Source organism: Nuphar pumila, chromosome 10 (assembly GCF_984573655.1).
Source record: "Nuphar pumila chromosome 10, dmNupPumi1.hap1.1, whole genome shotgun sequence".
Lineage (NCBI taxonomy): Eukaryota > Viridiplantae > Streptophyta > Magnoliopsida > Nymphaeales > Nymphaeaceae > Nuphar > Nuphar pumila.
In genome coordinates, this window is record NC_143258.1 from 113,633,094 (window position 1) to 113,658,637 (window position 25,544).

The 25,544-nt window shown below is 35.6% G+C and overlaps 1 protein-coding gene across 1 annotated transcript; it reads right to left on the bottom strand.

Moving 5' to 3' along the window:
- Positions 1-10,089: 10,089 nt before the first annotated feature.
- LOC149827973 (uncharacterized) lies at positions 10,090-19,622 on the bottom strand. The gene is made up of 2 exons (XM_090018304.1): positions 18,778-19,622; positions 10,090-10,316 (listed from the first exon to the last, which is right to left on the bottom strand). The coding sequence occupies exon 1, from the start codon at positions 19,620-19,622 to the stop codon at positions 18,798-18,800; it is 825 nt and encodes a 274-aa protein (XP_089874430.1). The 3' UTR covers positions 10,090-10,316; positions 18,778-18,797.
- Between the last annotated feature and the right edge of the window lie 5,922 nt (positions 19,623-25,544).

The window sequence follows — 25,544 nt, forward strand, 5'->3', positions numbered from 1 at the left end:
CCCACTTTCTTTTCTTTGAGCCTTACATTCAAGAATGTCGTATCCAACCTTCATTGGTACCCCTTTTGAGCCTCGTGATACCCAAAGTTAAAAAGAAAAAAAGTTTATTTACCTCAAAAAAATATATCATCTCATCCCTTACCATCGTCATTACCATACACTTTGTTTCCCAAAGTTCAATAACCCATGTCCTATTTGTTTTCTTCAAAGCCTTTGAAAAATGATTGGCCACTTGAAAATATTCAATATGGATCAGTTTGATGCAAACTTTGGAGTGAAGAGGTTAAAATGTATCGAAAAGAAAAATCCCAGGCTTTTATGCACTTTGAACTCTTATTTTTAGGCCTAAATGGACAAGGAGTCTTGCTCACTTGAAGATTTCTAAAATCTCAATCTTTATGAAATTAGATTGGAAGCTATTAAAGTGTGAGCTTGTGCATGTGCTGGTATGACTAGTCACTATGAAAGTTAAGTGTCAAATAAAAGATTTATTTTAATGAAGCAAAGCGAGCTTGTTTATTTTATAATGACTTCAATTAGTGACAAAAAAACTAGAAAGTAAAATGAGATCAACATTGACAAAGAATCAAAATGTTGTTGAGTAATGCAAGTTGCACACACTCACTTCTGCACTCTCTTCTCATATCCATAATACTTTCCATGGTAAGCATCTAATCAGATAAAAAATGTCATTTTCAAAATTTGTTCTCAGCAGTTTTTAGCAAGGGGCAGTTCCTTTTAAAAAAAATAGAGCATAATTTTTAGACTTTGATCACCATTCACATTGCATATCGCTTAACATTATATAATGTACCATTGTCATTCATAAATATCATCTTTGTCTTGTCATTTGTTTGTCATGAAGTTCGTTAACATCATGATTTGATTGTCTCGTCTATAGCATTTATATTGCAGTCATTCGATCATGTTGTCTCATTTGACCCACAAAGGTCTACAAGTTGATCCTACAACAAGATTTGTTCTAGCAATTTTTTTTGCAATCTTTATCAATTTTATTCAAATTGGGTTTTTTACAATGCACGGATCATTTTCATAGTTCTTTCAAGAAGTGTTACTTTGAGTCAATCTTCTAAAAATATGTCTTTGTCTTACTGCATTTTTTCTTGCTTGTTTCATCTTGAGATCGACGGTTGGTCATTGGTAAAACCTCACACCTTAAACAACTACTCATTACATCGAAGAGACCCTTGTGTGAAATAAGGTTTTTGCCTTATCTTGAGACCAATGGTTGGTCATTGGCAAGACCTTTCCACATTGAATGACTGACCATTAAGCTAGGGAGTAAGGAACGTCGAGAAATGTATTTGGATAGTATAATAATTTTTGTTGAAATTAACAATATTGACTTCAAGCAAGTTAATGCCATGTATCATGTACATTGTTTTCTCAAAAAGTTGATCTTTTGTGAGTCAAAAAATGTCTTAAAAACTTGCTTTGAGATCATCTTGATAAAAAATAGGTCAAATCAAAGTATTTCATCATGCAATATCATGTCATATGATATGCATTTTTCTGTATGTTACTAACAAATTTTCTTATAGTTGACATAGTTCTTAGGAACTTAATTGTTCAATGTCCCATTAGGAGAAGCCTACCAAATCCTATTTTAGGATCATTATATAGATAGATGGATATTAAGTCCATAGTTTGTCCCACGTATTGATGGAGAATCTGAAACCCATTTGACAAGTGTGTAAACCATCCTAAACCCAATCCTTGGTCCTAAGGAATGCATTTTGGAAACATAATCATTCTATCTTTCAAAAAAGTCCAAAAATATCTCAAGTCATTTTCTTGATACTTTTGCCTCAAAAGCTTGTCTTTGTCTTTGTCTTTGTCAAAATCATCAGGTATCTTTTGTGTGTTGTTAAGTAACAAGGAACTTGTTTCTTATTTGTCTGACCTAATTCAGCAAGACTTTTTGCTTACATTTACTAAGTTCAAGAAAAAATCCTCGTGTGAAATAAGGTACTAGCTTAGTCTACAGACCAACCTCGTTTGGCCAGACCTCTCTACCTATATGATAGGCATCACAAAGAGACCCTCATATTAAGCTACATACATGCATTTAGCTATTATCTTGTACCATCAAGTCATCTATATTTGTCCTTATCAAGATCTTTATTTTCAAAAATATTTTGTCAGAGCCACCATTTCTCTCTTATCAAAGCCAATGTCTACTTTTTTTGTTATCGACTAAGCTTTGCACACTCAACAACAAAGAGAGACATTCTGTAGACACCCCATTTTGGACCAAAATATTTTCTATGTCAAAATCCTTAAATTTTACCATAAGATTTGACTTCAATCTGATTTTTTACATTCAAAATGACCTCTTTAAGGTTTTTGACTAAAAGAAAGTTAAAGAGAATGTTTTCAGCTTTCCAACAAGCCAAAAATCATGCCAAACCAATATCGAAATAAAAAGTTATGACGAAAACAAGTTTTAAGGTGTTAACAACACATTCAATTATCATTGTCACATTTTGAATTTTCGTCACCTCACTTTGAATTATCATTATCATACCTTGAATTATTGCTAGCATCCCCCATCTTTCAGGTCATAAAATCAACATCCCTTAACGACATACTCAATTGTCATTAATGGTTTCCACTTCTCATAAATTGTCATCAAAATCTGTCATTCTTCATAGTTTGTCATCACTAGATGGGTTAATGACACATACATGTATTGTTAACACAAAAATTATTGTCAACCATATTTTCTAACTACAAAATCATTTGTCGTTAGCAGATTCTGAGTGTTCTTTTTAGAAAGCACATTCAACCCTCATCTGCACCACTTACCTTTCAAAAATAAATTAGAATGCCTCTTTTTTCAAACCCTATTTAAAAAAATATAGCTTTTATTCAAGGAAACACACCTTGGATGAATCCTATCCCTTTATTCAAATCAACCCAATAAGAATCATCCATCCTTATGGATATCGATTCTGTAAAAAATATATCTAGATCCATTAGAAAAACTATAAATAGGGGAAAAGATTTGCATTTTGTCTCCCCTAGAACCCTTACTTTGTCAAAATCTCTGCAGAACTTAGCCTATCTGACCTAGGCTATGTTCTAATTCTAACTCACGTTAAGCCTAGTCTAGGATCCAAATCTCTCCTATCTCACATTTATTTAAAGCTCAAACCAAACTGAAGTGACGCTCGTGCTCTAGCAATGAGGAGAGATTGATGCTTTTTAATGTATCATTTATTTATTTTATTTGTTTGCCTAAGTTTAGATTGTTCTAGCATTAGTACCTTTCAGTGGTTTTTATGTTCTTTTTTATGTTTTTGTGGTCCCTACCATGAAACTCATCTTTTTCATAGGCTTGCACCCGAGGTATATACTTTCGCAATGTCGTTGCCTCAAAAATAAAGGTTGGAGGTTTCTAGTCTGGTTGATCCATGCTCAACAAATGAAGAAAGACACAAGATCTTGAAGAACATCTCCCACATCTCAAGATCAAATTCGAGTATTTGGATCTATTTTTAAAAAATAATAATATTTTTTTATGAAAAAACCCCTTTTTTAGTTATTTGTTTTCAAAAACCAAAGCAGAGATCCACAATATTATGGAAAGTTTGTTACAATTTTATGACATGAAATAATATAACATAATTTTGTACCTAGACAACTAAAGTTGAAAATAATAACTATTGTATTGAAAATTTTAAGAGATTGGATTCACCATTTTCTCTTGGAGTTCTTGATCTATTGGAAGCAATAGGATGAATAATGATCATTGTTGTATTGGAGTTGATGATGAGCATAAGGTTGTTTAACTATATTTAGGTTAGAAAGATAGTAGAATATTGATGGAAAGTGATAAAGTGTACTCTAAAACAAGAAACATTACACTTAGAAAAGATTTCTTGAAGTATTTTATAAAAAATATTTTGTAGATTGTGTATTAAATCATAAAGAAGTAAATTTCTAGAACTTGTACAAGAAAATACTTTTGTAACCTATATGATGCAAAAATTTGTTGAATTAAATAGATATGCTATTTACATCATCATGGATGAAACAAAAGAGTAAGACGATATGAGTGAAGCTTATGACTAGGTCATAGGAGTAAGAATATCAGCTCTAAAACTAGAAGACTCACATGGAAGTGGTAGACTAAGCATATTAATAAAAAAAATAAAGAAAAAACTATTATACTATTAGACTTGTTTCTTTCAACATGAATACTTTTATGTAATCCTAGTAGTAAATTGATTCTCATTTATATATAGGATGAATGCTTTCTATAAAAATAAAATAGCACCTTAAAATTTAAATCCTCTAACCATATAATTTGTACAAAACTCAACTTCAAAATCAATTACATGAGTTATTAGACAAAGAATTTTATATTTTGGAATATCACCATTAGGTGCTCTAGTTTTATTTGTGAAAAAGAGAGATTTTAAGAGTTGTGATGAGTATTAACACTTGAACAATGTAATTATACAGAATAAGTATCATAAGGTAGGTATAGAGAATAAGCATCCCTACCAAGAATTTATAAATTTTCACTAATTACAATGTTCACAAGCATTTTCAAAGATTGAGATGTGAGATTTGGGTATTATTAACTCAACATTAAAAGTGAGTATTCCTAAAACAACATTACATACCAAGTATGGCCATTATGAATTTTTAGTTATGCCATCTGAACTGATTAATACACTTACAACATTTTTTATGAAAAAGGTTTTCAAGCCATACTTGGATACAATTTGTTATTGTATCTATAGCATCATTGTTTATTCTCAATGATAAGAGAAATATAAAGAACATTTAAGACTTATATACATTTTTGTTAAAACAAGTAATATTCTTAGACTATGATTTATAAAGATCATATATTAGTTGATCCTTCGAAAATAGAAGCTATAGTTAAATCAAGAGAGACCAAGCAAGGTAACTTAAGTTAGAAGCTTTATATGAATAGTAGGCCATCATAGAATATTTATATGAAAAATTATCTCATGTCTCAAGACATAGTTAGCAAAAAAAGAGAGAGAATATGAAAATTGTATGGATATAAAGATTGTGAACAAAGTTTTGAGGGCTCAATTAACTACAACATCTATTTTGACTATATTGACTAAAATTAGAGAATTTAAAATTATGGTGATGTTTCATGCAAAGGTTTACGACGTGTTTTAATGAAAATCTGAAGAGTAATTGCATATGCATCAAGGCAACTGAAATACTATGAAAAAAACTACCCAACACATGACTTAGGATTGACATTGATAGTTTTTGCCTTGAAAATTTATAGACACCGGTTTTTAAAGAAAAAAAATTGAGATGTATACGGATCACAAAAACCAAAAGTATTTGTTTTCATAAAAAGAGTTGAACATACGATAGAGGTGATAAATGAGACGTTTAAAGGATTACATTTTGTGTAATTTGATGTAGTCTAGGTAAAGCCAATGTAGTCGCATGTGCTGAAAAAAAACCATTGAAGTAGTGGCCTATATCTTAACAAATTTAAAAGTTCAACCAGTAGTCATATAGGAATTAGAAATGTATATAAAGAAGATCCATGTTTAGAACTTTTAAAGGATGAAGTTGAAAACAATGTAAACTAAACTTGAATGTTTATGAGATGGCATGTTGATATATAAAAAATAACTTTGTATTTGAAATGACGCAAATATAAAGAAAGAAATATCAGATAAAGTCTATAGAACTCAATGTACTATGCACCCAAATAGTACTAAAACATATATGAAATTATGAAGTATGTTCTAGTGGAATAATATAAAGAAGAAAGTTGCTTAGTTTTAATTCAAGTGCATGACATATTAACAAGCTAAGGTAGAACATTAGAAACCCAATGGCTTACCACAACAATTGTATGTTCCTTGGTGAAGATGAAAGAATATGACCATAGATTTATTCAAGTGCCTAACATATTAACAAGCTAAGGTATAACATTATAAACCCAATGGCTTACCACAACACTTGTTTGTTCCTTGGTGAAGATGAAACAATTCTAATCAAACCATCTCATTATTAGTCTAACAAGGACACAAATAGTAGCAAGAAAATTTAGGTAATTATAGAATTGAAGAAAAGCTTGAAGGAAAATTTATAAAATTGTTTATTCTTGATAGAGTTTGATTAGAATAACAACTTTTAGTTGAGCATCAGATGGTACCATATGAACCATTGTATGAAAGAAAAAAGCAAGTTAAAAATAAAACTTAGTTTAATAAACAACATAAAAGAAAAACAAATAGTGGTAGATTTTGCAGTGCTTTAAATAGACAAAAAAATTGTATGTTGATATTCATATAAGGAATCTTGAGTTTCAAATCAGAGATCATATATTTTTGAAAGTGACACCTAAAAAAATCATGAATTTTGGGAACAAAGGAAAACCCAACTGAAGACTTATTGGAACATTTGAGGTTCAGAAAGAGTAGAAAAGGTTGCATATGTAGTAGATTTTCCTCTCAAACTATTAAACATTTAAGATGAGTTTCATGTGCCAATGCTTAGAAAGTATGATTATGAGCCAATCCCGATTAGAGATAATTTGACATATACTACTAGAGCCACTTGTTTGAATAATAGAGCAGAAAGAGTAGGTTTTGCAACATAAGGTGATATGAATGATAAAGCCTTATGGCTGTATAAATCCACAGAAGAAGCCATTTGAAAACATGAAAAAAAAGAATCAAGTATCGACCATTATACCAAGGTACGTGAAATTTAGAGGACTAAATTTCCTTAAAGGGGGGAGAAAGGTAACAATTTGGGAGCTCATAAAGTCACAAATTTAGGGGTTTTCAGGATTAGGTTCTTCTAAACAGAGTATCTTTGTAGCATACCACTATATTTTTTAAAATTATAGGCCTTAATTTTACTTGAAATATAGCAATTTATATAAAATTCAAATATGAAACTATTTTTAATAATTAAATTATGAAAGATTTTCTAACTGACTTTTGACACAAAGTAATAATATGTAAAAATAGATTTTTTAAAAATATAAGACCAAAGAAATACTTAAGATTTCAAGAGGTGCAATATTGGACTCAACTATAAAATTATCAAATTTGTACTTGAACTATTAAGTTGACTTTTTATCCTTTAAGAATTTGAATTTTTAGATATTTTGAATGAATTGAAATAGTGTTATTTGCTTATTTACATAGAATGTCTTAAGGGACGTTTACTTAAATGATATTACATGTAAATAACAAGGAAGGTCATGGATTTACATGTAAATAAGTAGGATGATCAAGGGTGAAATAACCATTTCATCACAGCCTCCCAACCAACCTAACCTCCTCCTTTTGCCGCCTTAGCTCCTCTATAAATACCCCTAGGGGATATGAAAAAGTGGAGGGAAGAAGAGGAGCGAGGAGCAAGGGAGTTGTGAGTCCGTATGAGGAGCTTTGTGCAAGGTAAGTGATTAGTTTCAGTTTTAGTAATTAGATCTTCTTAAATTTAGGTTTGAAAGTAATTATAGTTTTGGTAATTAGATTAAGCTTGCCTTAAGTTAATTATTTGAATAATTAATTTTATTTTTCATAATTAATGTTAGTTAAGTAAATAATTAGTCACATATTTCTATATATAGATTTAGACTTTCTGAATTAGTTTTTAATAATGATATTATAATGTTGATAAATTAGTTATTTTAAGCAATTGAATTAGGTGATTTACATATTTTGTTTAAAATGTTCAAAAGTTTATTTTTCCTCCTAATTACGTAATTTGAAAGTAAATCTCATAAATCAAATATTTGATTACAATTGTGTTTTCTAAAAGGTATCGATTTATCAAATATCACAATGCCTTATTGTTATTAAATATGGTATTACAACCTCTTTTAAGTTAAACTAGTTTTATAGAATTATTTTGAAAAGCCATTAGATTTCAGTTAAAATGGTTTTCGAAAATTATTTTGAAAAAAAACATTAGATTTCTTAAATTGCTTTAAAAGTGATTAATTGCATCTTTATTAATTTAATTATTGTTTTAAGTGTTATTTTGATTTTATTTTATCATTTTCAAGTTGATTTAAAACCATGTTATTTAGAAAATTGGACTTGGCATTGAAATTTGAATGAAAGATCTTTTTTAAATGTTTTAAAATCTTTAATTTTGAAAGAACATTTTTTTATTGATCTTAAGTTTGAGTTAGCAGATAGAGTTGTTTGAATGTTCTGCAAATGTTCATGTTCTTGGTTTTGTAAAGCTTTGTCTGGTTTGTTTAAGACCCGAAGATAGGTATGAACCATTTAAAGTCACACCTTAAGACGACCAATTACGGGCTGATCTTGGGATGTAGCAATCTTACTCAGAATAGAGCAGCAAAAAATAGTGTTTCTGAAGCTACACGAATTCAAATCACTCCAAACAAAATTTTGTTTGAAACTAGAGAGATTTAACAATCCACAAAAAAAATTCCACAAATTTTTTTGTATCAATTTCCCTCCTGAATAGATTTTCCAATTTCATATTAATTCTACCAACAAAACAACAGAATTCTGAATCTGATTTTTTTTCCAGTTTACTCGCACTTCGGGTAGTCACCTAAGGTTTAAATGACATGGAAAAAAAATGATTCTCAACTTCTAGATGTGAATAATAATGCCTCCAAATCTCATGTTCAAACTACACAGATTTTTCCCAATAACACGATCTCTAGGATGTGTTTCTGCAGTTTTGTTGTGCTAAAGAACTGAGCAGTCTGAAAAAATCTAGTGATTTTTTCTACTTTTAGGCTCCAATTTTGCAAAAAAATTTATTCTGAAAGTACGTAGACGCTCTCAAGAATCTGTATACCAAATTTGAGCTCCGTTTGACTACAAACACCTAGTCAAATCGACAATGCAAGTTCACTGAAAATTTCAGAAATTAGCCAAAAAAAATAGAATGATGACAGGAAGCAAATAAGTGTGCATCTCAAGACTTTCAACCCTTCAAAACGTCCCCAACTCACCTCAGATGCATCCAGACCATGCGTACACTTCATTTTCATCAAAATAAATTTGATCTACTAAAATTGATCAAGATCCACATGAAATTCATCATAAAAATGGACAAACTCGCCGATTATCGACCATATTAGAACAGATCTACTCAAATTCTGTCTGATCCACTTCAAGAAATGTTGGATCTGGTCCCCATTGATGCAAATCACTGCTCCAACACCAGATTCACCAAGAAATATAGTTGAACAGCCAAAATTTTCTTGATCTAGATGGATCTACACTCGATCATGTCGAAATTGAAATGGGTTCGCAGTATCTACTTGATCTCTTTCAATAACTCATTCTTCACCCTTTTGAGAGTTTTTGATCTAATAATGGATTTATTGGATCTGATACCAGAATGCTAAGATCACTAAGGTTATTTGATGGATTTTGAATAGAAAATAAGAGAGAAAAATGTCATGATGAGTGTACCATGGGCTAGGCTAGCAGTTTTAGGCTATTTTGGGTATAGTTCGATGTAATTAGGGGCTTAACAGTGAGAAGATAAGTGGAAGAACGTGGGAGAGGTGGAGAGGAGATAGAGTGAAGTTCATTTTCCTATGAATAGAATGATCCACTCACAAGAGCCAATGATTTTCCCTACTTAGTGGTAGGGATACACCCAAAGGAAAATCTCTAAGGTAGAGAAGCTTTCACAAGAGTTATTCAAGAATGAGCAAAATACAAGAATGGCCCTTATTTATAGGCATCCCCATACAAGTTACCCATCCCATAGTGGATTCAAGTTCCAAACACAAGGAACCAAGCCCCTAACTCCAAAATACAATGGATCAAATACAAGAACCAAACCCAAAATACAACATAATATCGACATAGACCCTAAAATAAAGATCTCATCCAATGACAACCCCGACCTCCAAAGGCTGCGTAACATATATCCTTACTAATTTTGCACAAAAAATAAATAATTGCATGTCTCATACAATTACCAACAACTTGTCATCGATAAACCAGCCCATAGAAAATTTATTGGAGGTCCTAGAGAAAATGAGCAAAGATCATCAAACTCCTGATCAGATAGAGTGGTGCTATGACTAATTAATACCAATGGCATTTAGCCAATTTATCATAATCTTGAGATGGCGAGAATCATTCACATAAATGAAAGAGAATACATGCTGCAAACAAAAAGCAGTGAAATGTCCAAGTCTCTGACACCAGAAAATTGAAGGATTATATCCAAAACTGCAGCCCCAGTAACGGGAGATGCCAATCCGAGGCCTCTCCACTTTCCACGTGCAGCCTATTATTCTTCCCTGAAAGTCAATCCTACAAACAGCAATTAAAAGGAGTCAAGATAATTTTATTAGTTAACTCGCTAAGAAGTAGCAAATTCACAAGAAACTATAAATAATTAGCACGATCATGAGAAAGAAGAAAGATATCAACATCTAAAGAGACATGATTGTGTCATTTATAAGTATGAAAAGAAACAAAAGCTCTGCTGTTGGCTATCATATATTTGTTGTAATACGAAATGAAGCACCAGAATCTATTAATCTATTTTGCAACCAATTCCTTAAAAATTACATGACAAAGAGGTAGGATCAAAGAAGATACTGAGACATATATTTGTGAGATCAGTTGTTGGACCAACTAAATCTATTCAAGAAGCTGGAAGAATGGGATGGCTACAACTTGAAACAGTCAAACAACACAAAACAGTAGCAGCATCAGCAGAAAGAGATCAGAACTCAAACCTCCTTGACAAGTAGAAGAATTGGAATTCCCATTACTAGGGGATCTATTACAATTAGATGAAACTCAAAACTCATTAAGAAAAAATACATTTCATGTCATGAATAGACAAGGAACAAGTCTGAAAAGGTGCCATCCCAGCTCATGGTAGGATGCTAAGGATCAAGAGATGGTTACTAGAGTCTTTACCACAAAAAGGCTTAATTTTTACCCCTTATAATGAGTTAGGTTAAAGCTTTAGCCATAGTAGAAAGAGAGGCCCTACATAAAATACTATTCTAGCACTATCATACCCCAGATGAAGTGATTGTGGAAACCATAAATTGTACTTGATCTTTTCTTTTCTCATGCTTGTTGAACTTAGAATAACTTATACATTCCGGTAGAGTTGGCATACTAGTCATTAGTAGCATTTGCAAGTGCAACTCATCCCAACTTGCCTTAAGGGTTAACAATCTTGGCTGTATTCATCACCTTGCCTATCTTGAAGACAATTGATATTTTCAGGACCAATTAGCTTGCAATGGAATGTTTTAGCAAACAAATACATCTCTACATTAAATTTTTGCCAAATTAATTCCAATGCTCTAGTTTACCAATTTCAACATCCATGGCACAAACTTGGGCACTTTCAGCTCCCTCTCCTGTATTACTCTTGCATGTATTTTAGTTCCATTAGTATCATGGAAATAAGCTAGAAAAAAGATTCACATGAGATGCAAGTTTTCTCATGATAATATCATGCCAATTGAAAGCTTTTGATATTTTTTAAGATTATGACAAGCACCCCTAGTATTGCTTCATGAAAATATAAGGATAATAGTGTGACCTTTTCAAAATAGTGCGTGCATGTGACACTGTGTGCACTCACCAGTGCATGTGCATGTCTATGCGTGCTCATCATCCTAATATCCAGCAACAATGTCTTGAAGTAATTTGAGTCAACTTCATGTTCAATAAATCAAACTGTCCCATACACTTCTTCAGTTTGGTTTCTTTTCCAAGAAGTCCTCTTCAGTCAACCTAGTTATTCTTCTTGCAACGTCATACAACTTATCTTGAGTGTATGCCATCTTTGGACACATCATGATTCTATGATTAACCAATTTAGCTAGAGCTTAATCTAGTGTTTCATCACTTTTTCTGCTATCTTACAGGGCCAAATCTCATTTTCAAAATATTCCAAAATTTTTCAAAAGGTTGATTTGATTAGAAGTCTTGGCAAATTTTTTTAGAAAAAAAAAGGAATGAGAAAATTATAAAATTATGGTTATCAATTCTAGGCTACCAGCCCCTAGCGCTTGACTTCTTTCCAATACCACTTCTATGTTTTTTTCTTCTTCACCTTCTACCTCTCCCATTCTCAGTTTTCCTCTATTCTACTTCTCCTCCCTTCTCCCATTTCTTGTTCTTTTGGTTTTCCTTCCTCTTCTCAACCTTATTCTTCATTTTTCTCTCTGCTTATGGTTGATTTCATTGTCACTAGTTGTCTAAAACTAAGGGATGTTTGTTTTTCAGAAATGAGAAAGAGAAACACAATATTTGCATTTCACATGATAACAGAATCATGTGAATCTAATTTCATAAGAATTGAGTCGATTTGTGTTTGTTTCGTGCTAAGTGAGAATTCAGTTTGTTTGTGCTAATTGTGCCTGATGTATCAGAATTCCAACCCTATTTGCTCACAATAGTCACCACACTCTCTCAATTTCCCCAACATTCTTTCCCACAGTAAAGGTCTCGTGAACAGAGTATACTCTGTTCATGTCTGCAATTGGCCATCAACTTTCTCAAACTCTCATCAACTGGTACCAGTTGGTATTGGAGCCATGTCCCTTCGTGAGCTCCAGATAGTGGTAGACACCTTCATGGTTCAACAGCAAGAATTGCAAGAGGAGGAGATGCAGATAGAATTCCAGAAAGTTCAGAAGTCATCCAACAACTGTTAGAAAAAATGGCAATGACAACTCCAACCAAACAAAGCCATGTCACCAAAGATCTACCAGAGCAGAGCGTAATCCCAGAGAACACCAAAAGCATTAAAGGGCGATCTACTCCCATTGAATTCTTGAAATTCGCAAGAGAAGAGCTGCTCCGATGGGTCTTTCATGCAGGACAATTCTTCAAGCTGCATCATGCTACTAAGGATCAAAAGGTAACTTAGGATTCAGTTTTCTTAGGTGAGGTTGTCCGATGGTGTTGGTTGCTGGAAACTCGAATGGGCTGTCCCTCATGGGATGAATTATTCAAGGCACTATTTATTTGGTTTGACCACTGGCCAAATTAGATTTCAACATTGCCTTGTTGAAAATTAAATAAACTGGTAAGAATTCCAAGTGAGATTTGAAAATAACAGTAACATGGTTAAGTGTTGGTTGCAACATGCACCGATAGGGGCCTTTGTAGCAAGGACTCTGAGATGATATACAAGTAGAAGTACAGTCTGCATGCCCCTGTACAATGCTCTAATGCTTTGGTGTAGCCCTGACAGCAAAGGAGAAGCTCCCCCATTGCCCAGGCAGAACATGACGTGCTACTAACCCACGCGCAGGCCCTGGTAACCCCACCCTATACAGCTAGAACAGACAAATCATCATTGGGCCCCAAGATTGTTGTCTTCAGTGTACAGATCAAGAAGCTCACACCTAGCAAATGGTGGACCGTGGTATGAAAGGGTTGCGTTACAATTGCAAGGAGATATGGAAGCTTACACACAAGTGTAAAATGCTGAGCATGTATGTAGTTCTTGAGGGCGGGGATGGAGACATCATTGACAAGTCTGAGATGGAAAGGGAAATGGTTAGGGAGACTCTTAAAATTTGTTACACGTGCTGTCTGGAGTGGTGATGCCTCAGTCAATGTGTATTCAAAGCAAAGATCCAACCACAGTCCGCCTTTGAAGTTGCAGTTGGAGAAGGCAGGAAAATCAAGAGTGAAATGTGTTGTTATGGGCTAGAATTAGAAATGCAAGGCAAACTGTTTTGACTTGATCTTGATGTGTTTTTGATGCGCAGGGCAGATATTGTACTGAGAATGCAGTGGCTGAGGGCAGTAGGGCAAGTCACAGTGGGATTTTTCCTCAATGACCATGAGGTTCCAGCATGAAGGTGATAACATCAAGCTGCAAATCACAGCCGATTCTCAAGATGTAGAGCTTGGTACAATGCTATCATGAATCACATGCATGGGGATATGCAAGTGTTCTTTATGCATATCACATAGTCATTAAAACCAAAGTACACAATTCAATACCCTGCTGATCTGCAGCAAGTCCCAATGAAATCTGACCATTCCTAACAGTTAAGCAAGAAAGACAGCTTTTTGGCCCCTCACACAAAAGTAACTTTTTTGCATTTATTACAAGGACTCCATATGAGAAAGATAGTGGGAAAGGCCTTCCCCAGGGGGAGGGATGTGATCTCCCTTTCCTATGAAACAAGAGTTCAAAGAGAAACATATTTCTCTTTGACCATTCTCACAAAAATGATAGTGTTTGTTTCACGGTGAGAGAAGGGCTCATATCATATGCAAATGGCCCCTTCTCTCATCAAAATGGGTGAAACATGGACCCCCTAAGGATCATCAAAAGTTTTGACATTGTTGGACGTGGTATCATTTTATTGGTTGGCCGAGAAGAAGGAAATCTAATGATATTAACCATGTAATGGTCATTTCCTTTTCCCAAAATAGTATCATGGCCAAAGTTGCTAGAGAGGAAAGTGGAATAGCCAAGTGGTTTGGAAGCGGAAACAAGAGTGGATTTTTTAGGACCATGTGAAGTGGGTACAGCAAAGTGACTATAAAAGAGTCAAGAAGTGAATGAAAACGAGAAGCAAAAAGGAGCAACATTGTCATCTATAGTATGCCACAACTGCATCTAAGATTAACTAACTAAATCTTTATCTTCAAATATAGGCTCACCATGTTACTCATCGAGTCCAAAATAATTTTCACACTTTTCAACAATACTATTATGAATGGGCCTTATATGTATTAGCTATAGAGATAAATCAATCAGTATGGGCAATTTAAATCCAAGCAAATCATTATTCACTAAAACTATAATAAAAATTTAGCAAATAATAACAGATAAACTTAAGCACAAAGCTATATAAAATTATTTCCATAGGGGGGTGCATAATAGCGTTTGCGTTCTTATAATGACAATTAAATTTTCAGTGCCTTTACCTTGACTTATTCTCTATAAACACCTATAAGAACTTTGGTGCTTTATAAGAATGAATGGTGAAATTATAGAAAATGAGTTGTCATTTATTTCTAAATCCAATTAAAGTAGGTCAACTATGGTTTTCTTACTGTAGGAATCACAAATCTCTTAATTTGTAAGTGTTCAATCTAATTACTGTCTAACTGCCATGTCCAGAAACCTTTTTGATTGGCTTGTCCTTGGAAGCATGCTTCCTCAACATGAGAAAACAAGCTTCCAAGAAAATGAACTCCTGAAGATATGTATGAGGTTTTGGTAAACACGTTTCACCTTTTTCCTTTTTTAAAAAATGATGAAACTAAGTTGCTTTTTTACTTGCTACATTTCTTCACATATATTGATAACATAATGCTATAACAAAACCAATCTAGCAAGAGATTAGGTTTCCTAAAAAGCTGCTAATGCCCTTTTCACATCACTAACTACAAAGCATATAACTTCTTGTGATGTTTGTTTTTTTCATATATATTCATCCAAGAATTATGGAGCTATCTAAGCATTTTCTTTTAAGTTGCTACAGTCTTTGCAGTTTTGACAATAACACCATGATAATGAGCTAGCAAATTCAACTATGAAGAGATTAGGTTTATTGGAAGTTGTTAATGTCCTTTCTGATATTATCACCTGTGCATCTTATGATAGATTCAATGTCATGTGAAGCTCCTTTCTTTCCCACATACATTTGTACTGCACTTTGTTCAGAATTCAGTGTTAGGCATAAGATGATATTCTAGGTGGTCCATTCCTTTCCATGGGCTTCTATGCTATTGTGAGGTAGCAGTGCTGAAAGTAGCAAAAAGTTGTGGAAGATAAGGTTTATGTATTGGAGGTGCATAGAGGATGGTAACTCTTTTTACTTTGTGAAGGGAAAAGAGTTTACTATTCACATAGTTTGAAAACTCACCGGATCAACTCGTTGACTAGATTGACTCGGCCCGGATCACCCAGTTACTGGGTCAAAACGAGTACAAACTCGTTTTGTACAAAACTCGACCGAGTCACCGAGTTGACCCAGCCGAGTCATGGGCGAGTCATGCATATATATATATATATATATATATATATATATATATTATTTTTTATTTATTTATTTATATAATTACATATATTATATGAAATATAATATGAATATTATGTATGTTATGTATAAAAATATGGTTATACATGTATTAATACAATTATACATTAAATATATTATAAAAAATCATATAATGCATATTATAAATAATATATTGGTAAAATACTATAATATATACATAGTATATAAATATATTTATATATTTTATATAAAATATAAAGTTAACATGACCCAGCCGAGTCACCGAGTTGACCCAGCCGAGTGACATCAACGAGCCGAGTGACGAGTCACTATGTTTTAAAACCATGACTATTCAAGTGGGATGGAGAAGAAGAGACTCTTCTAGGGCCATCTTGGAAAAGTTTGATGTTTAGCTTGTTCTTCTACGCTGAACACATTGTTTATTCATAATCAGAACGATCAAACTATCATCACATTCACTTCATCTTGGAAGCATGTAATTGATATATCATTCATGGATATACATTTCAAAACCAGTGATCAAGTTAAGTCAAGACTAACTTTATTGTTTTTGAGATATATTAACAGGAAAACGTCAAGTTAATGTCCAACAGATTTTGGGGTGTTATCGTTTGTTTGAAACATCAAGAAATGTTTACTGAGCCCGTAACCATGCCAGACTCATCAAACTATGCTAGCTCAGCAGGTTGGGAAATACTTATACTCAGAGACAGCAAAATGTATGTATCTTCCTTCTAAACAACTAGCCGAAAGAAATATCAGGATAAGCTTTTGTCACAAGATAGAGAAAAGAATGCCGCTTAAATAACTTGAACAGTAAATTGAAGCACCATGAGTACAAGGAGAAACACCAAAATAGCAACACTACTCACAGCACAAGACCAAAAAGAAAAAGAACCTTCCTCATCCTCTAAGAAGTTGCCACGTGATTGTATTTTATCAAGTAATCACTGTAATTTAGAAGTTGGTGAGGTTTCATATGTGAATGTCAAAGGATTGATTGAAAAAAAAAATACAAAATTGAGCTGGAATGGATTGAAGTGGCAGGTCTTGTTGCTCAATTCATCCACTTCATAGAGATCACATGCTAAAGACCATGGGCAGATCCAGGGGGATGTGGAGGGGCTTGAACCCCTAGTGAAGTTTTGAAAATTTCCCGGTGGGGACCGAGTTAGGTCTTAGATCATTGGGGAATTGAGAATGGCATTTCAATGGGCACTGGACTCAAAGTTCACCAAACTGTGTGGACTTTAGTTTGTGGAGCCTGGAGGTGCTGTCAAACCCTTGTGAAAGAGGGAAGTTTTTGTTTTTTGTTTTTTTTTCTTTTGTCAAACCGTGTGAACGTTTGTTCTTATGTGTGCATTTACGTAATACGGTTTCATTGGTGACCTACCATCCAAACGACATTTTTTTAGCCGAGATCAACAGTTGACAAGGGATGAGCACGACTTCATGCTCTCTCTCTCTAAAAACTCTCACATCTTTGGTTTCTCGCTGACATTCTCGATCCCTCCATCTTCATTGATCTCTTGCAATGGAAGCTGTTGCTGATTAGTTCTGGTACTCTCTCTCCCTCTCTAATGGGCAGTCGGAAAAACATATACATGGGGCTCCTGAGTTCCTGAAAAGCCGTTTTTTGGGTTCTTGAGTACCAGAAGAAGTAAGTTTCTCTGGTGGCAGGAAGCCCTTATCCGAAAAGCCAGTTGGGGAATCCTAGTTAGTTCAGAAAACTCTTTTTTCGGTAAGTTCCCCAACACCAACAACCCCAAAGTCTAGTGTTTTCTTTGAAGCCATACTGGATTGGAGTGTTTGGCTACTGTTGAAAGCCTCCTGAAACCTACATGAAATCTTCTGCATTACACAACTGCAGTGCTCAAACTCTTGGTTTTCCGGTATATGGGTGCTTGTCACAGCATTAGATGAAACGTCGGTTGCCAGAAAACACAGAATTTTGAACTTTCCGTCCATCGGAAGACCTTTATGTATTTGAAAACAATGCTTGATTGCTTGGTTTATCAGTTTATGTATTTGAAATTTGAGTTTTTTGAAATTCTGCTCTTACCCATTTCACCTAATTTTAGTATTTCATTAATCTGGTCAATTTTTTTTATCTTTATTTCTACATCTCTGATGTTGGGTGTTCCAATTTGATGTATTTCTATGGGATGAGGCCCATAAATAACCTCATTTTGGACTATTTTATTTTATTTTATTATAAAAAAAATTGCCCCCCTTTAAGCAAAATCCTGAATCCGCCAATGCTAAAGACAGTTGTGGAAAAGGCTGGACAAACAACAAGCATGCCCATATCACACGTCAATTTCACCACAAAACTACACCACTGCAGAGTCGCACACGTATAGGAAATGTAATCACTTAGTTCCCATATCCATAGAACAAGTATTTATAACTTGGCCCACTAGAATTACATAGAGCAGATCGTAAATTGCTTATGTAAGCGTTCTCCCTATCATAAGCATCAAAATTTACAGACTAAAACCAACCAACAAACTGCGTTTTGTGCCAAAGTCCGAACACATACAACAAATTTCAAAAACACGATACTGAGGGACCAAATCGAAACCCATTTGAAGAACCACCCATTATCAAGAACCGCACATTTCCTTGATCCTAATTCAAACTCATAACAAATACATCAACCGCAAGAGAAAATCCCAAAAGAAATCATACAGTACAATTCCAGAAATTGTCACAACTCTAAACATCTCAAGAACATGCCATACCTCGATCTAAATCTTACCGCCTAGTGCAACCAAGCTGCGAGCAACAACCCGATCAAGACGCCGGCGCCGCAGAAGATAGAGATCACGTGAATCCTCCGGACCAGGAGGTCGACGCTCTTGGCGACCTGCAGACTCAGCGTCAGGATCTGCAGCCTGCCCATCTCCTCCATCTTCCTGAAGAAGCCCATGGGCTTCGCCGCCTGCCTCAGCAGGAACGCCATCGAGAAGGGGAACGCGAAGGCGGCGAGGCCCTGTACCGACGCCTCGGGGACGATCCCGTGCCTGGTGATCCAGGAAACCCAAGCTCCGCAGATGAGCTGAGCGACACCCAGCAGTGCAACGGCGTTGCTCAGGTTGTAGACGTTCCTCCTGAGCTTGTCCAAAACCTCCCTGGTCTCGTTGGCGAGTGGGGAGAGATCCCTCTCGACGGTAGGGCCCTCGATCTCTTGGTGCTTGAACGATTCGATGGTTTCACGAGTTGGGTGCTCGGCTTTAGGTGGGTTTTGGGTTTCGGAGTCGACGGAAGGGCTGGACAAGTATCTGATTCCGATCAAAGTGGTGCTGCAGTTGCATTTGGGGCTGAGGGGTGCCTGCCCCAGTGAAGATGGTTGCCTCCTCCTGATATAAAAGGAATCTGTGGGTTTCTGGAAAGAAGGTGGTGCGGTAGGGGAAGATGGGTAGGAAGGACATCTCTCGGGGGATGTTGGGGTGGTGGTTTCTGAAAGGTGGTTGCCAATGAAACTCTGGGAAAAGGGGTGAGAGTTGAAGATGGAGTGGGTGTAGTAAGCAGGTGAGCAGCTTGGGAAGAGCCTGGTGGCCAGCCTTCTGGTGTACAAGGAAGCCATAGACTCTTTGGCAACCTGGCCTCTCTCCTGGGAGGTCAATATCAATTCAATTAGGACTCTAAAGTCTAGCTGACGCAGACGAAGAATGCCCCGTGTCCCTTGTCCCGTGTCTCGTGTCACGTGTGACGTGTGACGTGTGACGTGTCCTTCACGCCTGAGGGTGCAGCTGGGTCAGACGAGAGCCTGATTATGGTTGATTTGAATCCGGAAGCGAATTTTTAAGCAATATGTCTGAAGAACAGGAAGAGTCCCACGAAATAAGTCTGAATCCGATCTGAAACTACGATCGGATTTTTTTTTCAGGTATATATCCGAAAATAATCCGTCAATTTTGGATTGGAAGTCCAACTGAATCCTAACAATTTGCACCCTACATTGCAAAGGATGAAAATGGGAAGGACTCAGGCCAAACTATGTTGATCCGATCCAGTTTTGACTTTTGATATATGGATCTAGGGGTGCAAATGGGCCAGTTGGGGTTGGGGTTTGTCAAACTCGGTTTTGAAACAAGTCTAAAATTGGACCTGACTCGAACCAATTTGATTTGTGTGTAGATTTTGTTAGGCTGTGATTGAGATTTAGACTAACATGGATTAATAGATTTGGGCATAAATCTGGTCATGCATTAATAGTTTAATCACGTTTAAATGTTGGACCCAGGCCCAGACCAAAAAATATTGTAACGGGTTCAGGTTTAGTTTTGGATATGAATTAGGTCTTTATATGGTTGGTGTTTGGTTCTAGGTATGTATTATTGCCACTCTAAAGGCTAAATTAATTTGTTGTTACCAACTAAATCCAGCCAGACTCCTATCAAACCAGATTCGTATTGTAATCTCATGCATTGTCAAGCTGAAATCTGCTACAAATCAAAATAAATAAATATAAATATATATATATATAGTAATGATATGGTGCTCCCGGAGTACCTACTCCCTTATCTTATCGTTGGATTAATTCTAATCCAACGGTTTAGATAAGGTTTAAATTTGTAAAGCCTTCCTTTATAAAGGATTTTCAAAGAAATAAATGAGGTAGGAGTGATAGTTTTTAAAGATGAAATCAATTAGAGTGGCAGTTTCCAAAGATGAAATCAATGAGTTTTTCTCTCGGTTTCTCTTCTACACGTAAACATGAATCATGTGAATGAATGACATGAATGCATAAAATGAATGGTTAATGAACATTAATGCATGCATCCATGTTGATCAACTCACTAGAAGACATGGTGTTTCTCTTTCTCTCTCTTCCTTTTTCATGTTTTATAAATGGATGCATGAACTGATTATAGACACGGATGAAAGAATGACATGAATGCATGATGGATGATGAAATGGATGCATGCTCTCTCTCTCTTAACAATGAACATTAATGCATGATGGCAAGTATGACCAATGGAGGCTCCACTTGTCTGGTAGGAGCAGCTTGTGCAGGTCACCTTCTGTTGGGACGTTGCAAGTTCAAATCTCAATGGTATCGTTATATCTGCCACATGGGGCTTAAGAGATATCAGGGTTTGCTTAACCTGGGTTTGTTTTTCAAAAATATATATATATATATTTTTAATGCTTTAAATATCATTTTTTTCATCAAAAACACATGATCCAGGTGCAGATTCCTCTTAAATTGACCATGCCCAATACATTTATGAGGTCGTGCAGGAAAAAAAAACACAAGAGCATTATTGGGCATGGTCAACACCCGGATCATTTTGAGGAAAAAATGCTATTTGGAGCCTCAAAATTTTACAAATATTTTGGCCATGATCAATTTAAGAGGAATCCACACCTGAATTATGTGTTTTTTGGATGAAAAAAATTGATATTTAGAGCCTAAAAAATTTACAAATATTTTAGACCATTGATTTTTCAAACCTTAAAAAAACTCAACCATGTGTCAGAATCCAACACTTCAAAGAGTTGATCCCTATAAAATCAAGTACATAGATCACATCTGTAAGGCATGAACATCAAACAGCCAAAAGCAAGTCACAGCCAATACAATCTAATCCTCGAAGACAAACAAGGAAATCCAGGTAACAATAAACACAAATGGTAACATCGGGCCCCCTTTCCTCGGATGAAAGTTGGACGCATGGTGCAATGCTGTGAGTTTTTTTCTTTTCTTTTTTTAAACTTTTAGCAATGGTTTTGAACTGCCTCTAAAGGACAAAAATTTCTGACCCCATAAATGTATTGGGCATGGTCAAGTTAAGATGAATCCACACTTGGATCATGTGTTTTCAATGAAAAAAATGATATTTAGAGCCTTAAAAAATTTACAAATATTTTAGACAGTTGATTTTTTGAAACTTAAAAAAACCTAACCACAACATCTAACACTTAAAAGAGCTGATTCCTATCAAATCAAGTACATAAATCACATCTGTACAGTGCGAACATCAAACAACCAAAACAAGCCACAACCAATCCAAGCTAATCCTCCAAGTCCCAAACAAGGAAATCCAGGTAACAATAAACACAAATAGGGATGGCAGTGGGGCGGGGCGGGGGACAAGGTCTCCACCCCTGCCCCGCCTCAAGATTAGAACCTCCATACCTGCCGCTCCCCGCCTTCATCCCCGTTTCATGTCCTCCATCCCCGGTTCAAACGGGGATGAGGCAGGGTGGGGCGGGGAAAAGTGGCAGGGACAGGGCGGGGACGGGGCAGGACGGGGAAAAGGGTACGTCCATCCCCGAACGGGGATGGATTTTAACCTTCATTCCCGCCTCCATCCCCATTTCATACCCTTCATCCCCGGTCCAAACGTGGCGAGGAGGGGCAGGGCCCCGCTTTCCCCCGGTCCACTGCCATCCCTAAACACAAATGATAACAGTGGGATCCAAAGGGGTATCATCGGCCCCCTTTCGTCAGATGAAAGTTGGACTCATGGTGCAATGCCGCGAGTTTTTTTTTTCATTTTCAGACTTTTAGCGTGGTTTTGAACTGACGCTAAAGGCCTAGTTTCTCCCGTGCTTTTAGCGGCATTTTTTAAGTTTTGGGCAAATCTTTTTGCACTACTGATCGCTTGCAAAACAATCCGATTGAGGGTCCGTTTTTTTTTATGTATGAAGATTCACCCTACTCAGAGTGGGACATTTATTAAACTAATAACGGGGTACCCAGCTTCATTTATTGAATCAAAGTGAAAGAAACAAATTTCAGTTCCCACGTACCAATCTTAAAAAAAGCAAAACAAAGGGTTACATGATTCCTTTATTTCATCTTCAGGATGCATTTTTTTTTTTTGCTCTATACCTTTTTTCTTCTTCCAAATTTGCCATTTTCAATAAAAGCTTACTGCATGTAGAAGGCAAAGAAGGACAGAAGAGAGGCTCCTACTAGCGATCCCATCACAGGCACAGCAGTCATCGATCCGCTTGTGGGCGAAGGCGCAGGTGCGCTAGCATCAGCGGCGAGCGCTGAGCTAGCCGTGGCAGCGACGACGAGGAGGGCATAAGAGATTTTCCTCATGTCCATGGTGGAAGATTGGAAAATCTTGCCCCCTTCAACCGGTGATCCAAACACACGCTTTGTTCCTCTCTAGCAGGCCTGAGGCTCAAGAAAGGGGTTGAGGGGGCTTTATAGAAAATACAAAGTTGAAACGTGTGGGTCATCCGTAATTTGAGGTGGTTGCTGTGGTTGCATGCAAGAGAAGCTATCCACGTGTTTGCTTGGTTAAAGAGATGAAAACGGGGAAATCATATGCACCGAAAGACCTGATCCAAAGTCCAGCTAATTAGGTGGGTCGTTAGAATGTAAATGGCTTCAATTCAGGTCGGACGTATCTAATACCAGATCCGAATAATCGGGTTCTAACTAAAATTGTATCCCAGTCTGGGCGAAACGGTTTACATCTTATTCATGTTGCAATCTTAAAGCACACAAGGGGCGACTTGTGAATGTCACCAAGTTGACGGGAAGTCACAGGTTCGAACCCACAGATTGCGTCCCTTCCTGCAAGGTCGAAGCTGGGTGTACTTCCTTGTGGGCAGGGGGACCTTAAGGTTACCAACCGGAGGCTAGCCAATGTGTGGTTGATGATGAAGGATTTTACTCTTGGATTACCAAAAAAAAAGCACAATCTTAAAGAGATTAGAAAATGCTACTCATCTTAATAAAAATATTAATTCTCTCAAATCTCATGAGACAGTCCTCCAATTAAAATTAAATATCGTTTTCACGACTTTTAATAACATTCCGTAATCTCTCTCTCTCTCTCTCTCTCTCTCTCTCTCTCTCTCTCTCTCTCTCTCTCTATATATATATATATATATATATATATATATATATATATATATATATATATATATATATATATATATATATATATATATATATAATACGGGAGTATCATCAGACAGACTGATTGTCTGATGACAAAGCGCTGTTGTTGATAGCATGCACGATGAACGGTGACATTGTTTTTTTTTCTTTTGGCACTTTTAGCGGCGGTCTTGAATTGTGCTAAAAGCAAAAAATGGATGCGTGCATCCCACCCTTGTCTGACGAGAGTATTGTCCAATAATACTCCTGTCTATATGTATAATAACAAGTGTAATAGCTAGTGGACACTCATCTCATGAATGCCACGTGGTTTTGTTGACTTTTGAGCTTTTTAAAATGCAAATTGGATGGCCACGATGTCAGCATGAGCAATGACGTGATCTGCTTCCCATTGATGCTTGTTTGTGAATTTTTTTTAACGAAAAATGATCGTATTATATGACAAAAATGACATTTTTTTAAATGCTCCACAATTTTTGAAATCTGCCCCATCTCCAAATTTACAAAAATCTGATTTTTTATGACCTTTTGTCATTCACACAAGCAAACTTCCTAAAAATCGCGTGAAATATAGGTACATTATCCCGACCTCACAACCTCTCATTAAAAATAAAGTATATTCGCACGATAATTTTGCTGACCTCACAAAGTTTGCATAACCAAATTTGCTAACCTCCCACTATAAGAAAATTTACCTTTACTGGCACAAAAATTGCAACAGTAAAGACAAGACTAGCACTAGTAAAGGATTTTACTGGCAGTATCAATACATCAGTAAGTGCGCCATAGTAGGTCTTGTCGATATAGCTTTTATTGGCATGAAATGGTAGCGGCAATAAACATTGTCTTTATTGGTGCTAAATTTGCATCAATAAAAATCTCTTTACTAGTGCTAATATGGTGCTAGTAAAGAGATTTTTTGAATTTTATTTTTTAAAAAAATAACATCTTTATCGGTACAAAAAAATTGCGTCAATAAAAGCCACTTTTTGGTGTATTTTTCACGCCAAAAAACATCACTTCACTAGCGCGAAATACGCGCCAGGATCCTATAACTAAAATTTGTGTACCTTCACAAATACCGTATAAAATTAGCATATATAAATGACATTCGCGAACTACCATACAAATATCCTTTAAGTAATTGATCCTCAAGGAGGTCTACAAATGTGTGGCAACATTCACATATTATTGTTTTGGAATATCATCAACCTTCACACTCCACAAATAAGAAACTACCTTCGTATATATAGTACGACATTTGCGAGTTACATACAAATCTCTTTTAAGTAAATAATCTTCAAAGAGGTCCACAAATGTGTGGTGATGTTCACATATATTTTTTGTGAATGTCCCCAACTTTTACACTCTTGTACGAAGAATGCAAATATGCTACTACTTTCTCAAATAATGTACAACCTTTGCAAAAAGTGCTTGCAAATCTCCTTGAATAAAATTCTCTTTAATTAGATCCGCAAATGTTGACATGCGCAAAACACAAGTTCATTAGAAAATGAACATACCCGATAATAATGTATTGTTTCTCTTACTTATTATTCCTGCAGTACGCACATCACAAGTTTCAATTTAGAGAAGACCACTTGAGGGTCTATTATGCCATCTATTTTAATTACC